This window comes from Grampus griseus (genome assembly GCF_964374135.1).
Source record: "Grampus griseus genome assembly, chromosome: 19".
Lineage (NCBI taxonomy): Eukaryota > Metazoa > Chordata > Mammalia > Artiodactyla > Delphinidae > Grampus > Grampus griseus.
Window position 1 is genome coordinate 15484242 of NC_139013.1, and position 21676 is coordinate 15505917.

Below are 21676 nucleotides of genomic sequence, written 5' to 3' on the forward strand. Positions count from 1 at the left end.
TTCATCACTTTACATATATCGTGCCACTCCATTCTGGCTTGTAGAGTTTCTGCTGAGAAATCAGCTGTTAACTTGTGGGAGTTCCCTTGTATGTTATTTGTTGTTTTCCCCTGTTGCTTTCAATAATTTTTCTTTGTCTTTAATTTTTGTCAATTTGATTACTGTGTGTCTCGGGGTGTTTCTCCTTGGGTTTATCCTGCCTGGGACTCTCTGTGCTTCCTGGACTTGGGTGGCTATTTCCTTTCCCATGTTAGGGAAGTTTTCAACTATAATCTCTTCAAATATTTTCTCGGGTCCTTTCTCTCTCTCTTCTCCTTCTGGGACCCCTATAATGTGAATGTTGTTGCATTTAATGTTGTCCCAGAGGTCTCTTAGGCGGTCTTCATTTCTTTTCGTTCTTTTTTTTTAATTCTGTTCCATGGCAGTGAATTCCACCATTCTGTCTTCTAGGTCACTTATCTGTTCTTCTGCCTCAGTTATTCTGCTATTGACTCCTTCTAATGTATTTTTCATTTCAGTTATTGTATTGTTCATCTCTGTTTGTTTGCTCTTTAATTCTTCTAGGTGTTTGTTCTTTAATTCTTCTAGGTCTTTGTTAAACATTTCTTGCATCTTCTTGATCTTTGCCTCCATTCTTTTTCTGAGGTCCTTGATCATCTTCACTATCATTATTCTGAATTCTTTTTCTGGAAGGTTGCCTATCTCCACTTTATTTAGTTGTTTTTCTGGGGTTTTATCTTGTTCCTTCATCTGGTAAAAAGTCCTCTGTCTTTTCATTTTGTCTATCTTTCTGTGAATGTGGTTTTCCTTCCACAGTCTGCAGAACTGTAGTTCTTCTTGCTTCTGCTGTCTGCCCTCTTAAACTCAGGTAATTCTGATACCCAGTTGCTGATTGGGAATCACTATTCTTCAAGATGAATGCTAACTTTCTTACAGTGGCATTCAGGGCTCCCATCTTTCCACATTATACAGACCCTGATTTGGCTCCAACCTCATCTCTCTGCCTCTGGACTTTAGGGATTCACCAAGACAATCTCTAAGTGGTTTCTCGCCTGTGAACCTTAGTACATGCTCTTCCATTTAACTGATTGTGCTCTCATTTTTAATACACATGTCTGGGGTTACCTCCATCGGAAGCCACTTCCTTTCTCAGACTGGGAGAGGTACCTGCCTCAGGGCCTAGCAATGGCTTGGGCCCCTACATTCACTGCATTTCAGGAGCCTGTGTCTGTGTGGCCTGCCATTGCACCTGCTTTCTGCCTGACCCTTGTGAATGGCTAATAAGCAGCCGTTTAATGGATTGTGGAAGTCAGTTATGCTGAAATTCCCAAAGAGATATACCTCCCTATTCACACTCATATAATCCTCTCCCCTTGAATCTGCCTTGGACATGTGACTTGCTTTAACCAATAGAACATGACAGAAGTCACCCCCAGCCAGTTCCTGGCTAAGCCTTAGGATTGTCAGATTTTGCTTCTGTGTACTCAGGAGCTCTGAGCTCCTTGTTGGGGAGACCACATGGAAAGGCCATGTGGAGACCTAAGGAAGCCAGGTAACAGCGAGAATCGATGCCCCTCATACATGACCCCAGTTCAGCTGTTCTAGTTATCCCTTAGCCATTCAAACTTTTTCCAAAGCACCAGACACGCAAATGAAGAAGCTCTCTTGGATGTTCTTTTTTTTCTTGGATGTTCTAACCAGAGCTGACATCATGTGGAACAGAGACAAACCATCTCTGCATCTATTCAAAATCTTGAAACACAGGACAGTGAACAAATAATAACATGGTTGCTGTTTTAAGCCATTAGTTGTAGGGAATTTTGTTATGCAGCAATGGCTACCTGATACACACTGAGTAAACTATTTCCTATTCCTCTGTACACTCACTGCCCAGATCAGGGCTGGCATATTGTATGCATTCATTTATTTGCTCACTCATTCACTGATTCATTCACTAATTTATTTTTTCACGAGATATTTATTGAGATCCTGCCATGTGCCAAGCTCTGTTCTAGGTGCTGTGGATACACTGGTGAAAAGACAGGCAAAATCATGGAATTCATATAATATAAAGTGTGATTTCAGTGTAAGAGCAATCATCCTGGGTAATGTACCAGAATGATTGGCCAAAGACAGAGTAAAGAAAGCAAGAATGTATTATAGAACAGAAACATAATGTCATACCAGCTGGGTTTATGTCTCAGCCATTTGGGGGAAAATATCAATTTGGAGCCTCATCTTGCATGATAAATGAAAATAAATTCCAGATGGACTAGAGGAAAATGTGGGAAGAAAATTACACAATAAAAATCTTGAAAAAAAAATCTTGAAGATGAAATAAATATTTAATAACCTCTGGGTTGGAAAAGACTTTCTGAACTTTAAGAGAATAAATCACAGGGACTTCCCTGGCGGTCCGGTGGTTAAGACTCCGTGTTTCCACTGCAGCGGTCATGGGTTCGATCCCTGGTGATCCCTGGTTGGGGAACTAAGATCCCGTATGCCGTGCTGCACAGCCAAAAATAAATAAATAAATAAAAATTTAAAAATCCTGTTAAAAAAAGAACAAATTACAAAGGAAAGGATTGATGGGTTTGACTGTATAAAAAGTTAAATATCCCATATGTTCAAAAAGGGCATGACGGGGCTTCCCTGGTGGCGCAGTGATTGAGAGTCCGCCTGCCGATGCAGGGGACACGGGTTCGTGCCCCGGTCCGGGAGGATCCCACATGCTACAGAGCGGCTGGGCCCGTGAGCCATGGCCGCTGAGCCTGCGCGTCTGGAGCCTGTGCTCCGCAACGGGAGAGGCCACAACAGTGAGAGGCCCGCATACCGCAAAAAAAAAAAAAAAAAAAAAGGGCATGACTAAAATTGAAGTTAAATAAATAGTAGAGAAAAATATTTGCAACAGGTATGATAGAAAAGTGGTTAATGTAATAAAGATATTAATAAATTAATGTGGAATTAACAGGAAAAGCCAATACCCAAAAGAAAGATGAGTAATTAATATGAAAAGACAATTCAAAGAAGAAATACAAATAGCCAAAAAAGATGAAAGGCAAGTTTATCCCCAGTAATATTCAAATAACTTGCCACTTGAAATACTGAGATGCATCCCTTTGTCTGTTAAATCAGCAAGGATGTTTGAAATGTGGTTCCCTTTGGTGAGGAGAGTTCAGGGAAATGGAAGACCCTGTTCACATTCACTATGATTGGGATGTGAATGGGAGTGACCCTTCCAGAGAAGGATTGGGCAGCCTGAGTCCAAAACCTGAGAATGTGCATATCTGTTAATTCACCATTCACCCTGCTAGGAACTTAGCCACTGGAAAGAATCCGGCAAGTGGAAAAGATTTCACTACTAGGATTTTTATAACACCATTTTTAAAATAATAGCGAAACGAACAAAAACTAATTGGAAATAATTTGACTGTGTCCTACTAGCATTTGACAAAGATCCATGGGATGTTAATTGGTGTTTGAGAATAAAGACTCCTTGATAAAATAAATGTGGGAAATGCTGGCTTGAAAGAAGTTAGGTGAGCTGCAGGAATTTTCCTCAACATGCTAGAGTCCATGATAACTGTATGAGGGTACCTCCTAGGCATTTTTTTCCTGAATGTATTTACTTATTTCTGACTTCATTTTCAGTTCTTTAGCAGTTGTTGGCAACTATCATGCCATTTCTTCTCTCTCATTCTATTGGCCACCTCACGGCCCAAGACCTACTCAGATTCAAGGGGTGGGGTAATAGACTCCACCCTTTGATGGAAGATGCTGTGAAGTCAGACGGCAAAGGATAAGGAGCCAGGGAGGGCTGAAAAATTGGAGCCATTTTTGCAGTTGACCAGAGCCCTTTCTTTTCTTTTCTTTTCTTTTTTTTTTTTTTTGCGGTACGCGGGCCTCTCACTGTTGTGGCCTCTCCCGTTGCAGAGCACAGGCTCCGGACGCGCAGGCTCAGCGGCCATGGCTCAGACGGGCCCAGCCGCTCCGCGGCATGTGGGATCTTCCCAGACCGGGGCACGAACCCGTGTCCCCTGCATTGGCAGGCGGACTCTCAACCACTGCGCCACCAGGGAAGCCCTAGAGCCCTTTCTTCATGTGTATAAGGCAAGGTAAATTACTAGCAATTGTAACCAAAGAATCCCCAAATCTCAGTGGCTTGATGCAACTTATCTTCTTTCACAGGGTTGTGTGATACAGCAGGTGGGGTAGCTCTGCTCCTCAGAGCCACTTAGGGACCCAGGCTCCTCCCACCTGGCACCTCTGGGCTCCTTTAGCTTCCCTGCACCTGCACTTAGTCCTCTCCATTGGTGAATGTTAAAAGAGGTGAGGATCCTAAGTGGGAGGTTTGGGGGATCACACCTGGAAGTCAGACAGCATCTGCCCACTTGCTCATTGGCTCACATACCTGCTTATAAGGGAGGATGGGAAATGTGGTCCAGCTGTGTGCAAAGGGGCAAGGGGGGCAGTTTTAGTGAGCAATTAGTCTCTGCTACATGTTTGGGAACATGCTGTATCTGAACACAGAGAAGGGTTATCTTGTTTATTTATTTGTTTTCTTGTGTATCACCTGTCTTCTTCCACTAGGATGTAAGCTGCAGGAAGGCAGTTTTATTCACCGGTGCATACCCATCACCCATCCAGGGGCCCAGTGAGCACTCAACAAATATGTGATGGAATAAATGGATGAATGCATGAGTGGATGAAAAATTCAGTAACTTCACAGGACACAATATTATGAACCAATTAAGAATGATACTTCTTTTTTTTTAAGAGACTTTAAAAAATTTAATTAATTAATTAATTTATTTATTTTTGGCTGCGTTGGGCCTTCATTGCTGCCCGCGGGATTTCTCTAGCTGCGGTGAGCAGGGGCTACTCTTCGTTGCGGTGCGCAGGCTTCTCATTGCAGTGGCTTCTCTTATTGCAGATCATGGGCTCTAGGAGTGCGGGATTCATTAGTTGTGGCACACGGGCTCAGTAGTTGTGGCTCGTGGACCCTAAAGTACAGGTCCAGTTGTGTGGTGCACAGGCTTAGTTGCTCTGTGGCATGTGGGATCTTCCCAGACCAGGGCTCGAACCCGTGTCGCCTGCATTGGCAAGTGGATTCTTAACCACTGCGCCACCAGGGAAGTCCCAAGACTGATACTTCTAAGGAAATGCTCACATATAATGAGCATTTAGGTAGGGTCTATGTTAGGTAGGACATGAATCCGTAACAGAACTCAATATAACTACAGCTTAAACAAAGGAGAACTTTAATTCTCTCTCACCAGTAGACCAAGCATAAGCAGTCCAGGGCTTCATGGTGTCAGTATGGAGGCTTTATGGCATCAGAGATGCAGGCTGCTTTGACCTATGGCTCTCCCATCCCTAGGGGAGCGTCCCGGCCTGAGTGGTCCAAGGTGGCTCCCACCACATCCATGCTCCAGGCAGTGGGAAGGGGAAAAGGGAAATGGAGACTCAGCCCACCACTCTTTCTAAGCATAGGTGGACAGAGAAATAAAATCTTAGCTTTGGTGTCTAATTTATTCTGAGGGTCATCTCTTTGGTTTCTTCCCAGGGCAAATAGCGAGGGTAACAGTGAGGTCACGTCATGAATGAGCAGTCAAAGGGAATATAGCTGCTTGTTTCAGGTTAATACAAGTTGGTTGCAAAAATGGGCAGAATGCAAATTTGCATATATGATATGGTCAGAAATATATAAAAATATACCCAGTAAAATGACAGGATGGAAATATAACAAAATATTGTAATGAGGTTGTCTCTCAGATGTAGGTGAAGTTTCTTTTTCTTTTTGTATTTTGCTGTGTTTTTCAAAATTTTCACAACGAGCAAGCATTATTAGATCTTTTAAATTTTATTTATTGTGACATATAGAACACCTATCAAAAGAGCCCACAGAACCCCCAAACAAAAAGCAAATGCACGGCATAATGAATCATTGAGTGAACACTCGACCATCTACCGCCACAGAAAAAAAAGAGGTCATCAGTGCAGTCTAGAAAATGTTTTGTCCTTTTTTATTCGTAAAGCTTCCTCTTCTCTGACAGGTTACCACCATTTTGATTTGATAGAATCCCTTCCTTGCTTTTCTTAATAGTTTTTCTCCCTACCTGTGCTTCCTAAACACTGTAGTCTAATCTGGACTATTTTTAAACTTTATGCAAATGAGGACCATATTGCATGTACTCTTTTGTATATGGCTTTTTTTTCTTTCACTTAACATTCTGCTTGTGAGATAAATCCATGTTGTAGCAAGTATTAGTATCTACTGTATTTATTCTATGGATCCAGGATAATTATTATCATTATTGTGTGAATGGGCTACAATATACGTACCCATTCTCCTGTGATGGGCATATGTGTTGGTTCCCCTGAAGGGCTTTGCAAATAGCGCAGCTGTGAAGAGGTTTACACAGGTGTCCTGGTGTCCATCCACTAGTCTCCCCAGGATACAGGTAGAGGGGCAGAAGTTCTGAGTCACTGGGAAAAACAATGCCATACTGTTTCCAAAGTGGTTAAACCACTGCAGCAGCTTTACAATAAGTCTTGATATCAGGTAGGGTGAGAGACCTCTCATCTTGTTCTTGTCTAAGAGTATCTTTGTTATAATCGGCTCTTTGTATTTCAGTGTAAAATTTAGGCTCCATCTGCAAGTTCCACAGGAAAAAGCTTTTAGACTCTAGATTATGAATGGATTGAATATATAGGTAAATTCAGGGGAAACTGCTATCCAAATCCAGTAACGTGGTATATCAAACCATTTATCTAGATTTTTTTAAAAGTCTTTCACAGAGTTTCCCTGTACAGGCTTTTCATATAGTTTGTTAGATTTATTACTAGCTACTTGGCCATTTATGCTAATGTAAAGTGTTACTTTTTTCCACCTTTGTTTGGTTTATGGCTGGTATATAGCAATAAAATTGATTTTTGTAGGTTGATTTTATATCCAGTTACCTCACTAAATTCTGTTATGAATTCTAATAAATTAGTCTATAGAGTCTTCTGAATTTTCTTTAGCCAGAATCATATAATCTATTAATAATGGTGGCAATAACCTTTTATTTATTTTCCTGCTTTACTTCAGAGTTAAGGTCTCCAGGACAAAATTGAACAGAAGTGATGACAATAGGCATCTTTCTTTGTCTTATTCCAAACTTAGAAGGAAAACATTTTTTTTTAGATTTTTTTTTGATGTGGACCATTTTTTAAGTCTTTATTGAATTTGTTACAATGTGGCTTCTGTTTTATGTTTTGATTTCTCGGTCCTGAGGCATATGGGGTCTTAGCTCCCTGACCAGGGATCAAACACACACACCCTTCATTGGAAGGCAAAGTCTTAACCACTGGACAACCAGGGAAGTCCCAGAAGGAAAACTTTTAATATTTAACCATTAAGTGTTTTAATACTTAACCATAAGTGATGCTAGCTGTCGGTTTTGGTAGTGCTATTCATCAAATTTTTATAAAACTTTTTTATTGGAGTATATTTTATTTAAAATGCTCTATTAGTTTCAGGTGTACAGCCAAGTAAATCAGTTATACATATTTGTGTATCCACTCTGTTTTAGATTCTTTTCTCATATAGGTCATTACAGAGTACTGAGTAGAGTTCCCTGTGCTATACAGTAGGTCCTTATTAGTTGTCTATTTTATATATAGTTATTCATCAAATATTTAAATTCACTTCTATTCCTAGTTTTCTGAAAGAATGTTGAATTTCATCAAAAACTTTTGGCATCTGTTGAGGTAATCATATGCTTCCCCCCTTAACCTGTTAATGTGCTGGTTTACATTGATTTTCTAATATTCAACCAATCTTGCTTTCTTACTATAATTCTAACTTGGTCATGATCTATTCAAATATTGCCTCTACCCCATTCTTCTATGACTACAATGAAATAAGTTAGAAATTCTCTTTCATCCTATCTTTTGTATTTCTCTTTTTTGTATTCGAATACCGAAAAAAAAAACCTCTCTCACTTTTTATAATTTCCAGTTTCCTGATAAAAACTTCAAACTTGTGTTTTGTTTTCTTGAAAATTCGTGTAGCTATAGCATAGTGAAGGGGGTATAAGGATAAACTGTAAGTTCACATGAAAGTTAGGTGACTCCGGGCTCATTCTTACCTTGAGTGTGATGGCCTTCAGGTCTCAGCTTAAAATGAAGAGCTGAGGTTCAGACTCTCCAGTCTGGGTGGATCTGGGCCTTTACTTTTGCTCCTCTAATCTCAGACTGTCTTCTGAGTTGGAAAATGCCTTTGGGACAAATGAAGGCATTTGGCCCAAAGGCATTTGAGTTTTGAACTCCTCTCTTGTTTTATTCTGAGTTTTCAGTACTGTTTCCTTAGCCTCTTACTAGTGCTTTGCTGCTTTTAGTAAATTTTTTTTCCCATAGACTTCATCCTGCATTTTTATCTGTTCTCCAATGGAGGGTGGTTTCTGATTTCTTTAGAACACCACTCCTGGCAGAAGAAGTCCTGTATTTTTTTCTTCTGCAAAATTGAATTTATTTGTTTGTTGTGTTTTCTGATATTGAAATATCTTTTCCCCCCAATTACATAGATTAAAAATACTCCCCATAAAAAAAATCAAATTTTTAAAAGTAAGAAAATATAGGGCTTCCCTGGTGGCGCAGTGGTTAAGAATCCACCTACCAATGCAGGGGACATGGGTTCGAGCCCTGGTTCGGGAAGATCCCACATGCCGCAGAGCAACTAAGCCCGTGCGCCACAACTACTGATTCTGCATTCTAGAACCTGTGAGCCACAACTACTGAGCCCGCGTGCCACAACTACTGAAGCCCGCATGCCTAGAGCCCACACTCCGCAACAATAAGAAGCCCGCGCACTGCAACAAAGAGTAGCCCCCACTCGCCGCAACTAGAGAAAGCCCATGCACAGCAACAAAGACCCAACACAGCCAAAAATAAAAACAAATAAATTAATTTAAAAAAATAAATAATCTAAATCCCACTGCCCAGAGATACCACAGTTGGCATTCACTTGACTACACATTCATACTTCTTTCTACGCAGATATACACAATTTTACTTATATCATTTTATGTAAATGGCATCATGTTATACCCACATTGTTCTCATATAGTTCCTTCACTTTTTTTTTAGATTTTTTTTTTGATGTGGACCATTTTTAAAGTCTTTATTGAATTTGTTACAATATTGCTTCTGTTTTATGTTTTGGTTTTTTGGCCACGAGGCATGTGAGATCTTAGCTCCCAGATCAGGGATCGAACGCGCACCCACTGCGTTGGAAGGCTAAGTCTTAGCCACTGGATCACGAGGGATGTCCCAGTTCCTTTCCTTTCAACCCTGTTTTGTGATTACCCTCCCCCATCTCCTATCCTGATCCAGGTCACCAGTATTACCAGCGTTAGCGGCCCAGGTGTATCCTTACATAGTTTACTCCACCATCACTCAAATATGCAAACATGTATACATATATTTATAAGGGATTCTTTTTGGTCACTGTTTGGAATCGCACTAGATTCACTTCTCTGCATCTTGCTTTTCTCAGTTAAAATCCCTTCAAATCAGCTTGTAGAGTTCTAATTCATTTGTAATGACTGCGTTTATGATATGGGTAAAACACAGTTGATAAATCTATCAAGTATTGCTTTAATTATATTTAAAAGGCCTTCATTTTATGAATAAAACTTGGCCGTTGTGGTCTAAGATGGGTGCCCACTGCCAGTGTCAGGGCCACACTCCAGCCAAGAGGAAGGGCAGAGACGGGCAGGGCACACTTTTGCCTTCAGAAACACAACCGGGCCACTTCCCTGGCGGTCCAGTGGTTAAGATTCTGTGCTCCCAATGCAAGGGGCACGGGTTCAATTCCTGGTTGGGGAACTAAGATCTCGAATGCCACACAACGTGGCCAAAAAACAAACCGAAAACAAAACAAACAAACAAAAAGACAGAAGTTGCCCATTTTGTTTCTTCCCACATTCCATTGGCCAGAAGACAGTTACAAGGCCTCACCTGGCTCCAAAGAGACTGAGAAACATAGTCTTGGCCAGGGGACCAGATGCCCAATTCCAAATGCTATTTCAATAGAAGAAGGGGAGAAAACAATGTTTGCTGATCACTAGAATTCAGGCTCACTCACCTTCTAGCCAAACAGTGCTTGCTAGCACTTTCCCTTACGCCAGAGTGGGAAACATCTGGATAGTCATCCACGGATAGGAAATAACTGATAGGAAATAAAGAGATTGTGAAACCTCTTTACCAGTTTCTTTGGTGCTTACAGCTGTCATTTCATTAAAAACAAAAACAATTTTTTTTATTCAGGTAGAATTTACATAGAGTAAAAATCACCCTTTTTAGTGTATTTTTCTGTGGGTTTGAAGAATGCATACAACCATGTAATTGTCACCACGATGAAAATATAGAATTCTATCACTCCCGGATCTCCCTTTGTGGTCAACCTCTCCCTCTACTTCCAGCCCTTGGCAGGCACTGATCTGATTTCTGTCCCTATAGTTTACCTTTTCCAGAATGTCATATGAATGGAATCGTGTATGTAGACTTTTGAGTCCGGCTTCTTTCACTTAACATGATGCATTTCAGATGTGTCTGTGCTGTTGTGTGTATTAGTAGCTTATTCCCTTTAATTGCCGAATAGTATTCCATCGTATGGAAGTATCACAGTTTGTTTATCCATTCATCTGTTGACGAACACTTGGGTTGTTTCTAGTTTTGGGCAATTATGACGAAAGCCACTATTGATATGGCATACTGGTTTTTATGTGCACTTAAGTTTTCACTTCTCTGGGGTAAAAACCTAGGAATGAGGGCTTCCCTGGTGGTGCAGTGGTTAAGAATCTGCCTGCCAACGCAGGGGACACGGGTTTGAGCCCTGGTCCGGGAAGATCCCACATGCCATGGAGCAACTAAGCCCGTGCGCTGAGCTGAGCCTGCACTCTAGAGCCCGTGAGCCACAACTACTGAGCCTACTTGCTACAGCTACTGAAGCCCGCGCACCTAGAGCCCATGCTCTGTAACAAGAGAAACCACCGCAATGAGAAGCCAGCGCACTGCAACAAAGAGTAGCCCCCATTCACCACAACTAGAGCAAGCCCGCGCACAGCAAGAAGACCCAGTGCAGCCACAAACATAACAAAACAAAACAAAAAACCACCTAGGAATGAGATTGTTGGGTCATATGGTAAGAATATGTTTAACCTTATAAGAAACAGCCGAACTGTTTTCTAAAGGGTCTGTACTATTTTGCCCTCCCATCGGCAATGTATAAGAGTTCTAGCTGTTCACATCTTTGGCAGCTCTAGATATTGTCAGTGTTGTTGTTGTTGTTTGCCATTCTAATAGATGTGTAGTGGTATCTCATTGTGGTTTTCCATTTTATTTTGACCAAAGAATCAAACTATTATCTTATCTAGGAAGGGTAAGGCAGGCCAGATGGATTGGTTCCCCTGGTATTTTGGACAATTCTCATGCTTTCTATCCAGAGGTCCAGGGCTTTCTGAACATCAGCTCTACATTTTGGGAATTTCCTACCTTATGAATTTGGCCTCCCCAGTCTAGAATTCAGAGACCACTTTCCCACCCTTTCTTGCAGCTGTGGTGTGGGAATGTTTTCCATACTCTGCCAACCAAATACACCCATGTTTGAAAATTGTTTTTTTTAATTTGGAAAATTTTGAAAAGACAGAAAAGCAGACAGAAAAGTATGAGGAGTCCTCAATAATCTATCTACTCCCAACAACCGGCCAACCATGGCCCATCCTTTACCACTCATTCCCCTCTTCTGTCTTGTTATGTAGCAAATCCCAAACATCATATTTCATCTGCAAGGATTTTGGTACTCACATCATGATTCGATTTGAAAGAGAGTGAGAAGGAGGCAACCTGTAAAATCGATTCTGATGTGAACATCGGAAGTCTTAGCAGAAAATTCTGTGTGGGCATTAGGATTTGTGTAGCCCCGGGAGTGCTTCTCTGGCCCTCCTAGAGATTCAGTGGTTTCCTTAACATCATTGAACACACCTCCTTTTCTGTTGCCTTGGTTTCTATGGTATGTAACGAAGAACCCTGACTGCTATGTTTGGGTCAAGTGTAACGTTGGTTTAATAACTGGTGCCAGGGGGTGGGCATGGATAATTCCTACTTTCAAATTGTGGAAGCAGCAAGTCTTTTGAGAAAGGGGTAGGGATAAGAGATGTCATGGGCACCCATTGTACTGATGACCCGGTGCCCCTCTTTCCTTCTGGAAATTAAACTCCCTTTGTCTTAGTGTAGGGTCCCCCAGAAGCAGACGCTGAAAGAGGATTCAAGTGCAAGCCATTTACTGGAAGTTCAGAGAACACCAACAGGGAGTGGGGAAGGGAGACAGGGAAGGATGAGCCAATGAAGGGTGTGTTATCTAGAGCAGTTGGAGCTTAATCTTGCTGGGGAATCCTGGAAGACTGTAGAACAGTCTAGAGCTGTTCATCCAAGTCTTGAGGGAGCTGGGGTATTTATCTACCAACTCCCGTCAGTTATTGGTAGAGAGCTGCTCCCAGGAGCATTAACTCCCTGGCCCTTTCCAGCTTGGGCGGAGTGGGTTGCAACAGCCAGAAAGAGCCCTCAAGAAGATAGCCACAGTGCAGGCACTCAGAAGCCAGGTTGTGTGCTTGGAAATGGTAAATGCTGAGGGAATATGGGTGAGACACCAACAGCATCCCCCCATGCCGCTTCTAGGGACTGTTCCTCCCTCCTGCTCCATTTCAGTGTCCTCATGCATCCTGCCATTTTCTTACAGATTTCACCCCTCACCCCAGTTTTGAGGTGGGCAGATTATTTGTGTTGAGCCAATCTTTGCCCTTTCCCAGAATATATATCTATATCTATATTATATATCCCTATCTATCTATCTATCTGTCTAACCAACCAGCGTTCTTGGACTCCTTAATCAATAGTAATTGATAAGAGGCCAGATGAGAAATTCAGGCAAGGCTCTACTGGGACTCGTGCTGCAGCACGAAGGAGCAAAATCAAGTAACAGTTCCCCTTGCTTGCTTCCTGAAGGGGAGTGAGCTGGTAACTTAAATTGGGTGAGGGTAGGGGTCGGTTCATGGGTCCGGGCCGGAGGGTTGGCTTAGGCGGTTGGCCAACCCACTTGGTGGTGCTGTGTGCAGGGACCACGTGCAGTATCCTGCTTTTGCTCCTGACACCTCAGAAGTGGTAGTTGGGTTTTTGATCTTTTTTGGTTTTTTTAATATTTATTTATTTATTTTGGCTGTGCTGGGTCTTAGTTGCAGCATGTGGACTTCTTAGTTGCAGCATGCATGTGGGATCTAGTTTGCTGACCAGGGATCGAACCCGGGACCCTGCACTGGGAGCGTGGCACGGAGTCCTACCCACTGGGCTACCAGGGAAGTCCCAGTCTTTTTTTTTTGCGGTACGCGGGCCTCTCACTGTTGTGGCCTCTCCCGTTGCGGAGCACAGGCTCCGGACACGCAGGCCCAGTGGCCATGGCTCACGGGCCCAGCCGCTCCGCGGTATGTGGGATCCTCCCGGACCGGGGCACGAACCCGTGTCCCCTGCATCGGCAGGCGGACTCTCAACCACTGTGCCACCAGGGAAGCCCGAGGAGCCATGTTTAATACCACCTGTTACCGCTGGTGGTCATTAGGGCCAAGAGCCAAAGAATATTTATTGAGCATCTGCTATGTGTGCTGGCGACACAACGGTGAACAAGACAGAAAGATTCCTCTTCTTATGGAGTTTCCATTCTAGAGGAAGTGGCGGACCGTAGAAATAGGAATACGTAAGTCAGAGAATTTCAGGCATGACAAATACAGGAAGAAAATGAAATTGGTAGGAGGTGACTTGAGCAGTGGTGACCAGGAGAGGCCTCTGTGAGTGTGTAGCATTTGGGTTGACACCTGGAGGATGAGAAAGGGTCAATTATTCAAAGACTTCAGGAAAAGCATCACAGACAGGGGGAACAGCAGGTACAAAGGCCCTGAGGTGAGAATGAGCTTGACTTATTCAAGAAACAGCAAGAAGACCAGTGTAACTCAAGTAGGGGAAGTGAGGTGAAAAGAGGCCCGAGGGGAGGACACAGAGATGGGCAGGTCTTTATATGAACATATGTTTTTATTTCTCTCGGGTAAATGCCTTCTTTTGCAGAATTGCTGGATCTATGCATAGGTGACTATTTAACTTTATAAGAAACTATCAAACTCTTTTCCAAGGTTCTATTTTACATTTCCAATTGCTCCACGTCTCTGCTGACACTTGGTAGGGTCCGTGTTTTTAATTATTGTCATTCTAGGGACTTCCCTGGTGGTCCAGTGTTTGGGACTCCACACTCCCAAGGCAGGGGGCCCAGGTTTGATCCCTGATCAGGGACCTAGATCCTGCATGCCACAGCTGAGACCGGGTGAAGTCAAATAAATACTTAAAAAAATTTTTTTTTGTCATTTTAGTAGGTGTGTATTTCATTGTGGTTTTAGTTTGTATCTCCCTAATGACATGATGTTGAGTGTTTTTTCACATGTTATTCGGCCAGTCACATCTCTTGTTTTGTGACGTGTCTGTTCCAATCTTTCGGCCATTTAAAAAAGTGGGTTATTTGCCTCACTTTTCAGAAAGCTTCCTCTGGCTGGTGTGGGGAAGATGGACTGTAGGGGGCAAAAGTGGAAGCAGGGAGAGTGGGGAGGGACTGTAGCTCCCACAGAGGCAAGCTTGTCATAGACTCAGCACACAGCCTGCCTTCTGGGAAAGTCAGTTTTGACCTTCCCCAACTCTTGCGCTGCTGCCAGGAGAGACTGAGACACTTACAGATCTGGTGGCCAGGGGGGCAACCCTGCTTCCTGGAGTCTGGCTCTGGGAGGAGGATGCTGCCCTCCATCTCAGCCTGTTCCTTTTCCCGGTGGAATGGAGACCAGGGAGTGGAGACCAGCCCAGGCTGGCGTATCGGGGTCTGCACCAGTAAAGTTGTACCTGTCGCTAAAATATTGAAATACTTCACTTTGGGTTGGTAAAGAGCCTCTATCCCACGTCCCACAAATATCTACCACCACCCCAGTTGGCTCCCTTGGGACACCTCAGACTTCCCCACATCTCATCAAGCAAAGGGGAGCCCCAGGACTCTGATCGAGCCCTGTGGCCACATCTGTTCTGACTAGGCGCTGCCTGGGTGTGGGGCTGGTAGACTGGGGACAGCCTGGGCCTGGCTGGAGTTGGAAGAATCAGATCAGGAGGCCGAGGCTGAGAGGTCGAGGGAGGATTTTTCTCAAGGCGAGCCCAGAACTAAGACTTGAAGTACTAATAACAGTAACAGCAATGATGTTGATAAAGATTAACATTCATCGAGCATATACAGGGTGCCAGGAAGCCTGATTCTAACAGACCTCACAAAATCCTCACGAGAAACTGGATCATTGCAGCAGCCTGGCCCCCAGCTCCTGCCCCTGCCCCCCACAGTCTGCTCCCCACCCCCAGCCAGAGGGACCCCTGGGAACACCCGAGTCATATCAAAGCCCTCCCGGCTCAGAGCTTCCTCTGGTCTCTGACTGCCCCCCCCGCCCCCCCCCCCCGGCTTGCTGGGCTTCAGCCACCTTGAGATGCCTGGTGCGCCAGTAGGGCCTGCAGGACCTACTCCCTCCAGACCTGGTGGTGGTGGTGGTGATGGTGGGGTGTTGATTCTTCTGCGGCGGAACTCGGCCAGGCCTGGGCAGCGGCGATGTTAGCAGCCAGTGCTGCCTGGGACTCGGCCCTGGCCCTCTTCCAGACTCGAATACTACGCCCCCGCAACAGGCCACTCAGCGTCTGTCCCATGACCAGCATCCAGTTTCCCCTTTTTTCTCCTGAGCCCGGCCCCCTGGGGAGCTGTGGGTGTTCCGCCTGGACAGGGGAGGGGGGCTTCCTGCTGCTGGCCCTAACCTCAGGTTCCTCCTTCCCCAGCCCCAGCTCATCTGCTGGGGCTAGAAGTCCTTGTCATCTCCTGGGTGGCCTCCGTCAGTGCTCGCTTCCAGCCACTTCCTCATTTGGTGGGAGCAGCCTAACCTGGCCCAGTGTTACCACGTTTCCCCCACCTGCCTCACCCCAAAGCCCCAGTCCTGCATCTGTGCTGTGTGCATCTGTGTCACTGCCTATTCCTCTCCCTCTTTCTCTGCCTTCCCGCTACTTTCTCCTTCCCTATCCTCCATCTTGGTTCTTTTTTCTTTCTAAGGGTCAAATATTTGTCTTTGGGTCCTGGGTTCCATTTCTGCCTTTATGTTCTGTGTCACCTTGGGCAAGTGTCTTTATCTTTCTGTAAAATGGGGATCAGAGCATCTCCCTCAGAAGAGTGTTCTTGGGGGTTAAATGCATGAACACTTGGGACGGGGTGCCTGCACGTCGTTAGTACCCGTATCCTGATGGCTCTCTTTTAATATCCTATGAACATCACATGGTTCTGATTGTCAAGTAATTATAACTGGTTCTTATAAAAAGCTGACAAGGGTCAGACCCTGTTCTAGAAATATTAATTCATTTGATTCCCCACAACAATAGTATAAAGTAGGTACTATTTTACTCCTCATTTTACAGATGAGGAAACTGAGGCCCAGAGAGGTTGAGTGACTTGTTCAAGATTGTCCAGCCAGGAAGAGGCAGAGATAGCTTCAAGCACAGTCAGCCACAGACCCTCCTGTTATAATGATGTCTGACCCCTGCCTAGGGATGGAGGTCGAGTTGACACATGTATCTTTTGCCCTTCGTTCCAGCCACTGGGGACTGCAGCATGGCCCTCTGGGGTGTCTGGGCCTGACTCTCTGGTGGTATCCGTCTCCGTTCCTCCTCCCCCATCGTCCCCTCCTCCCTCCTGCCACCACCCACCTCAGACTTCCTCCTTTCCTTGGTTGGACACTACGTCACATCCCACCCGCCTTGGACTGTGGTGTCCAGCAGCGTCGCCTGCATCATGGGGGGCCTTGGACCTTCCAACAGGCTCCTGTCTCTCCTGACTGTGGGTGGTGAGTTGGGGGCTTCGGCAGCTCCTGGGCTCAGTTCTGGGCAGGAAAGGGAACAGGGCGGAAAGAGAGAACCAAAGAGTGGGGGATGATACCGGAGCAGATCCCTGGGGCCCAAAACCCTATGGGTCTCTCCGAGACCCTGTGCCCCACAAGATCTGGCCTCTGGGAGAAGCAGAGGGAGGGGATTCTGAGGGTGTTGCAACAGGACACGTCGATGTAGAAGTAACACAGTCCGGTGGCCGTGATGCCGGCCCGCAGGTCCCACCAGACGTGGCTCTCCACCCGCGCCTGCTGCCTGTTAGGACCCACCCTACGCAGCTTCTCTGCCCAACCCCCAGTCATAGTCACGTGTCTCAGTTTACCTTCTTTTTCTCTCCTCAGGTCTCAGCCTCGTTCAGGCCCACGCAGGTAGGCCTAGACCTTGCGATCCCCCTCCCTACCTCCCAAAGACCACCCCACCTCTGTCCCTTCCCCAGTCTCTCCACACCACCCCCTGATGACTGACACCACCTCCCAATTCCCAGCTCCCACTGGTCTCTGACTCCTGTGCCACTTACGTTCCCAGACTGCAGCTGCTCCTCGGTGAGCCCCGGCATGCTGGCGGGGATCGTGCTGGGGGACCTGGTGCTCACCCTCCTCATTGCCCTGGCCGTGTACTCCCTGGGTCGGCTGGTCCCTCGGGGGCGAGGGCCCACGGAGGGTGAGTGGAGCTGGCCAGGGATGGCCTGGGACCCTCTGAGGACTTCCCTGGCGGGGAGGGGTGAGCTCCCAAGTCACGTCCACCCAAAAGGAGGTGATGGAGGGGCGGCTTTTGCAACCAAATGGTCCCGATTCTCACCCCGTCTGTCTCTGAACTCTGCTGTTCCCCACCCCCAAGCAGTGACCCGGAAACAGCACATCACTGAGACAGAGTCGCCTTATCAGGTGAGGAAACCAGCTTTTCTTTCTCACACCTCACTCCTGCCCTGAGGGTGTCTTGTCCCAAATACCCCTCCCCCAGCCCCTGCAGAACCTAGGCCCTAAAGCCCACTTTCTCAGCAGCTCCTCAAACGCTTGAAGGCAAAACATCCAAAACTGCTTTCAATGATCCATCACCACCTTATGCTCAGCTTAAAATGCGTGCAGGGGAAATACAGGGGTAGTTTGTCTCAGCCAGAAGGCAGGCTCTCAATCGTTCTCCAAAAGCCCAGCCCAGGACAGGCTGATTTCTCAGAGAAGTCCTCATAAGGGCAGAGGATATAATTCAACCCTAGTTTGGTAACTCTAAAGAGAGGAGCTCTGAATTTGTGGGGGAGGGACCCTGCAGCCTTTGAGAAACTGACGAAAGCCAGAGACTCTTCAGAAAAATCCACACAAAAGATGCAAAATTGTGCATATAATCTAGAGGCGGTGCAAGTATCCTTGAAACCCTTCTTAAGAACCATAATGCAAACGTCATCTTTCCATCTCCCACCTCCTGTCCATGCCATTCTTAACCCTTTAGGGGGTCATGACCTCCTCTGAGAATCTAATGGAAGCCAAACAGACCCTCTCCAGAAAGATGAACTCCAGACTGGGCATTTGTATATGATTTCAGGGATTCTATCTGAGGCCTGCACCTTGGGGGCATAGAACCCCACCCCATCCCCATCGTGAACCCTGCTCTGTGAAATCTGTTTTTACTTGTCTGCAGCCAACTTTGCTTTGCCTCACTTGTGGATAAAAAGTCTCTTTGTAAAGTATAAGAATCTCAAGTTCGGCTCTGTGAGGTCCAGAGGACTGAAGGGGCTTTCCAGTTACTGGGGGAGGTGGGGGACAGTGAAATTTTAGGGCAAAGTCCCAGTTTATTCATTCCTTTGGTGGAATTTGTTGAGGGCCGATATATGCTAGATGCTGGAAACACAGCAGCAGAGCTTACATCCTAGTTGGGGAGACAGACTTTTTTTTTTAATTAATTAATTAATTTTTATCTTTGGCTGCGTTGGGTCTTTGTTGCTGCGCGCAGGCTTTCTCTAGCTGCGATGAGCGGGGGCTACTCTTTTTTGCGGTGCGTGGACTTCTCATTGCGGTGGCTTCTCTTGTTGCAGAGCACGGGCTCTAGGCGTGCAGGCTTCAGTAGTTGTGGCACGTGGGCTCAGTAGTTGTGGCTCGCGGGCTCTAGAGCACAGACTCAGTAGTTGTGGCTCATGGGCTTAGTTGCTCCGTGGCATGTGGTATCTTCCTGGACCAGGGCTCGAACCCATGTCCCCTGCATTGGCAGGCGGATTCCTAACCACTGCGCCACCAGGGAAGCCCTGGGGAGACAGACTTGAAGCAGATTAACAAATAAGATCATTTGGGGAGGCAACGTGAAGGAAATAAAGTAGATTGATGTGACAGTGACTCGAGTGTGTGAGGAAGAAACTATAGATGGGGAAATCAAGAAATGCTTCTATGAAAAAGTGACGTGAGCTGAGACTTGAAGGGTGAGAAGGAACTACCCATGGGAATATCTAGGGGACCAATGTTTCAGGCAGAGTGAACAGCACACACAAAGGCCCCTCGGCTGGGGCATAACAATGAGGCAGAGGAGAAGGGGGAACATTGCAGGCACTTGAATAAAGTCCAGATCTCTTTCATGGCTACAAGGTTGAAGAAGCTGCCAGGGGCCTTGCAGGCCACTGGGAGAAGGCTAGATTTTATTTTCAGTTCATTTGGTGGACCCCCTTCACTGATGGTCCACACCCTGTCCATCCCTTTAGGAGCTCCAAGGCCAGAGGACAGATGTCTACAGCAGCCTCAACACACAGAGGCCATATTAAAAATGAGCCCAGACCAGGGCAGTCAGCAACCTGATGCCTGGATCCAGTCATTCCTGATGCCTGCCCAGCACTCTAGTCCTACTCCCACCAAGATACGGATCCACAGAGTGTCCACAATGAGAAATCAGACCTCTCCCCACTACTGCCCCCAAATAAACATGGAGCACACAAACAATGTTGAGTTATTCCAGATCCCTGGGCTGACGGGATGGGGATATGCGGGGTTCTAGGTGGATCAAGGACCCAGAAACAGCTAAATGAGAGGGAACCTTTGGGGAACCTGGGTTGTCTGAGAAAGAATTAGAACAAGGAGTATTTCAATTGCTTTATTCCAGCCCAGAAGAGGGCTGGATTTCCTGTGCCGCCACACACAATCCAGGATGACAGGGTCAGAAGTCCTATGTCGCAGTTACTGGGGAGTCAGCCCCTGCCAGGCATGTTGATGCAGATTTTGCCATCTTCTGGGGGTGGGGGAGAGAAAGCACGAGGCCTGACCACCCACCTTCCACCCACATCTCCACTTCCTTGGGGACCCCCTGCCTCAGGGGTTTCCTCAGGAGTTCCCCTAAGCACCGCCCCCAGGGTTTCCCCAGAACCTCAAGGGCTTGCCCGGGGGCACCCGCCCTGGGGACCCCCTCCCTAGGGACACCATGCCTCTTCAGGCCCAGCTCTGTCCCTGCCCTCACCTTGGGTGGGCCTGCTGCGTGGGCGCACACACACAAACAACACCACCATGATTAGCAGTGACACGACCGCATCTGCAGCCACGAGGCCCGCCAGGAGTGGCAGGAAGAGGGGCCCACATCCAGAACAGGAACCTGAAGGGGTGGGAGCCAAGATAGAAGGCAGCTGAGGGGAGTTCCAGACACTTGGGCCTGGGCTTTGGGCATATGGGTCAGAGGAAGTCCCTTTGGAGGTGGGTGTCCCAGATTCCCTGGGGAATGAAAGGGGAGAGGGAGATCCAGAGAGAGGCTGGGGGGTGTCCCAGGGCTCCCAGGACTGTGCTCTGGGCATAGTAAGTACTCCTGAAGACAGGCTGGCGGACGGCCGAGGCCCTGGGCCTTCAGTTTGGTGATGAGGACGGTGAGATGGGGACCTAGAGAGGGCTGCAGATCCTCTGGGGGCTCTGATTCGGGGATGTGAGGTGAGATCCAGGACCCACAGGCCACACTTTAGGGATGGAAGCAGGACCTGAAGCGTGCTGCAAAGGGGACAGGGTGTTGATTTCTCACCTGGGGTCGTCTGAGCTGCAGCCACTGAGGAAGGAGAGGGGAGGTAGATCAGTGGGGAGGGGTGGTTCTCAAAACAGGGTGCAGGGAAAGGTGATGTCCTGAGAAGTAGCCTCCACTCGGGAGAGGTCAAATAAGAAAGAGGGGCCAAATGGGAGGGAAGCACCCAGAGACACGGAGGGAGACAGGAAGTCAGAAATCTCACCTCACGGGAAATCTCACCCAGCGGTGAGAAGGGGACGAACAGCAGCCATCCAAACTCAGCTTCCCTCCCCAAAGAACCAGGCCCAGAAGTCTCTCTCTGGAAGGGCAAGGGCACTGGGAGAAGGACCCATCCTCAGCACCCCTCCCTTCAGATGCCACCCCAAGCCACTCCTTTCACAAAGCTCTGCCTAACACCCCCCATAACCACTGGCTTCACCTGGGAGCAAAAGCAGGAACGGGATGTTGCCTGCAGGAACCATGATGGGCCGGGGGCTGGAAGAGGTCTGTCAAAGGGCTTTGGTCCAGAGAAGTCCTGAGGAACAATGGGGAGTAGAGAGGCAGCAATAGCGGATGTCACTCTGCTGGTGGCAAGGCCACCTGCTTCCTGTGTGTGTGTGGGAGGGGGAGAGGTGATGGATCTCTCTGACAGCCTTTAGGGACAAACTAGGGGGAGGGTCAGAGAGATCAGGGAGGC

At 46.6% G+C, this 21676-nt stretch overlaps 1 protein-coding gene across 3 annotated transcripts in view; it reads left to right on the forward strand.

Annotated features, from left to right (window-relative positions):
- TYROBP (transmembrane immune signaling adaptor TYROBP) overlaps positions 1-19927 on the forward strand; it is a 28055-nt gene extending 8128 nt beyond the window's left edge. For 2 of the 3 annotated variants that reach the window (XM_082676630.1, XM_082676631.1), the window contains 5 exons: positions 16740-16988; positions 17370-17396; positions 17554-17688; positions 17866-17912; positions 19709-19927. In XM_082676630.1, coding sequence (XP_082532756.1) covers positions 16937-16988; positions 17370-17396; positions 17554-17688; positions 17866-17912; positions 19709-19768 — 321 coding nt within the window. In that variant the 5' untranslated portion in view covers positions 16740-16936 and the 3' untranslated portion in view covers positions 19769-19927. The remainder of the gene's footprint in view (positions 1-16739; positions 16989-17369; positions 17397-17553; positions 17689-17865; positions 17913-19708) is intronic. The other variant, XM_082676632.1, reaches the window with a different exon arrangement.
- Positions 19928-21676: the final 1749 nt, after the last annotated feature.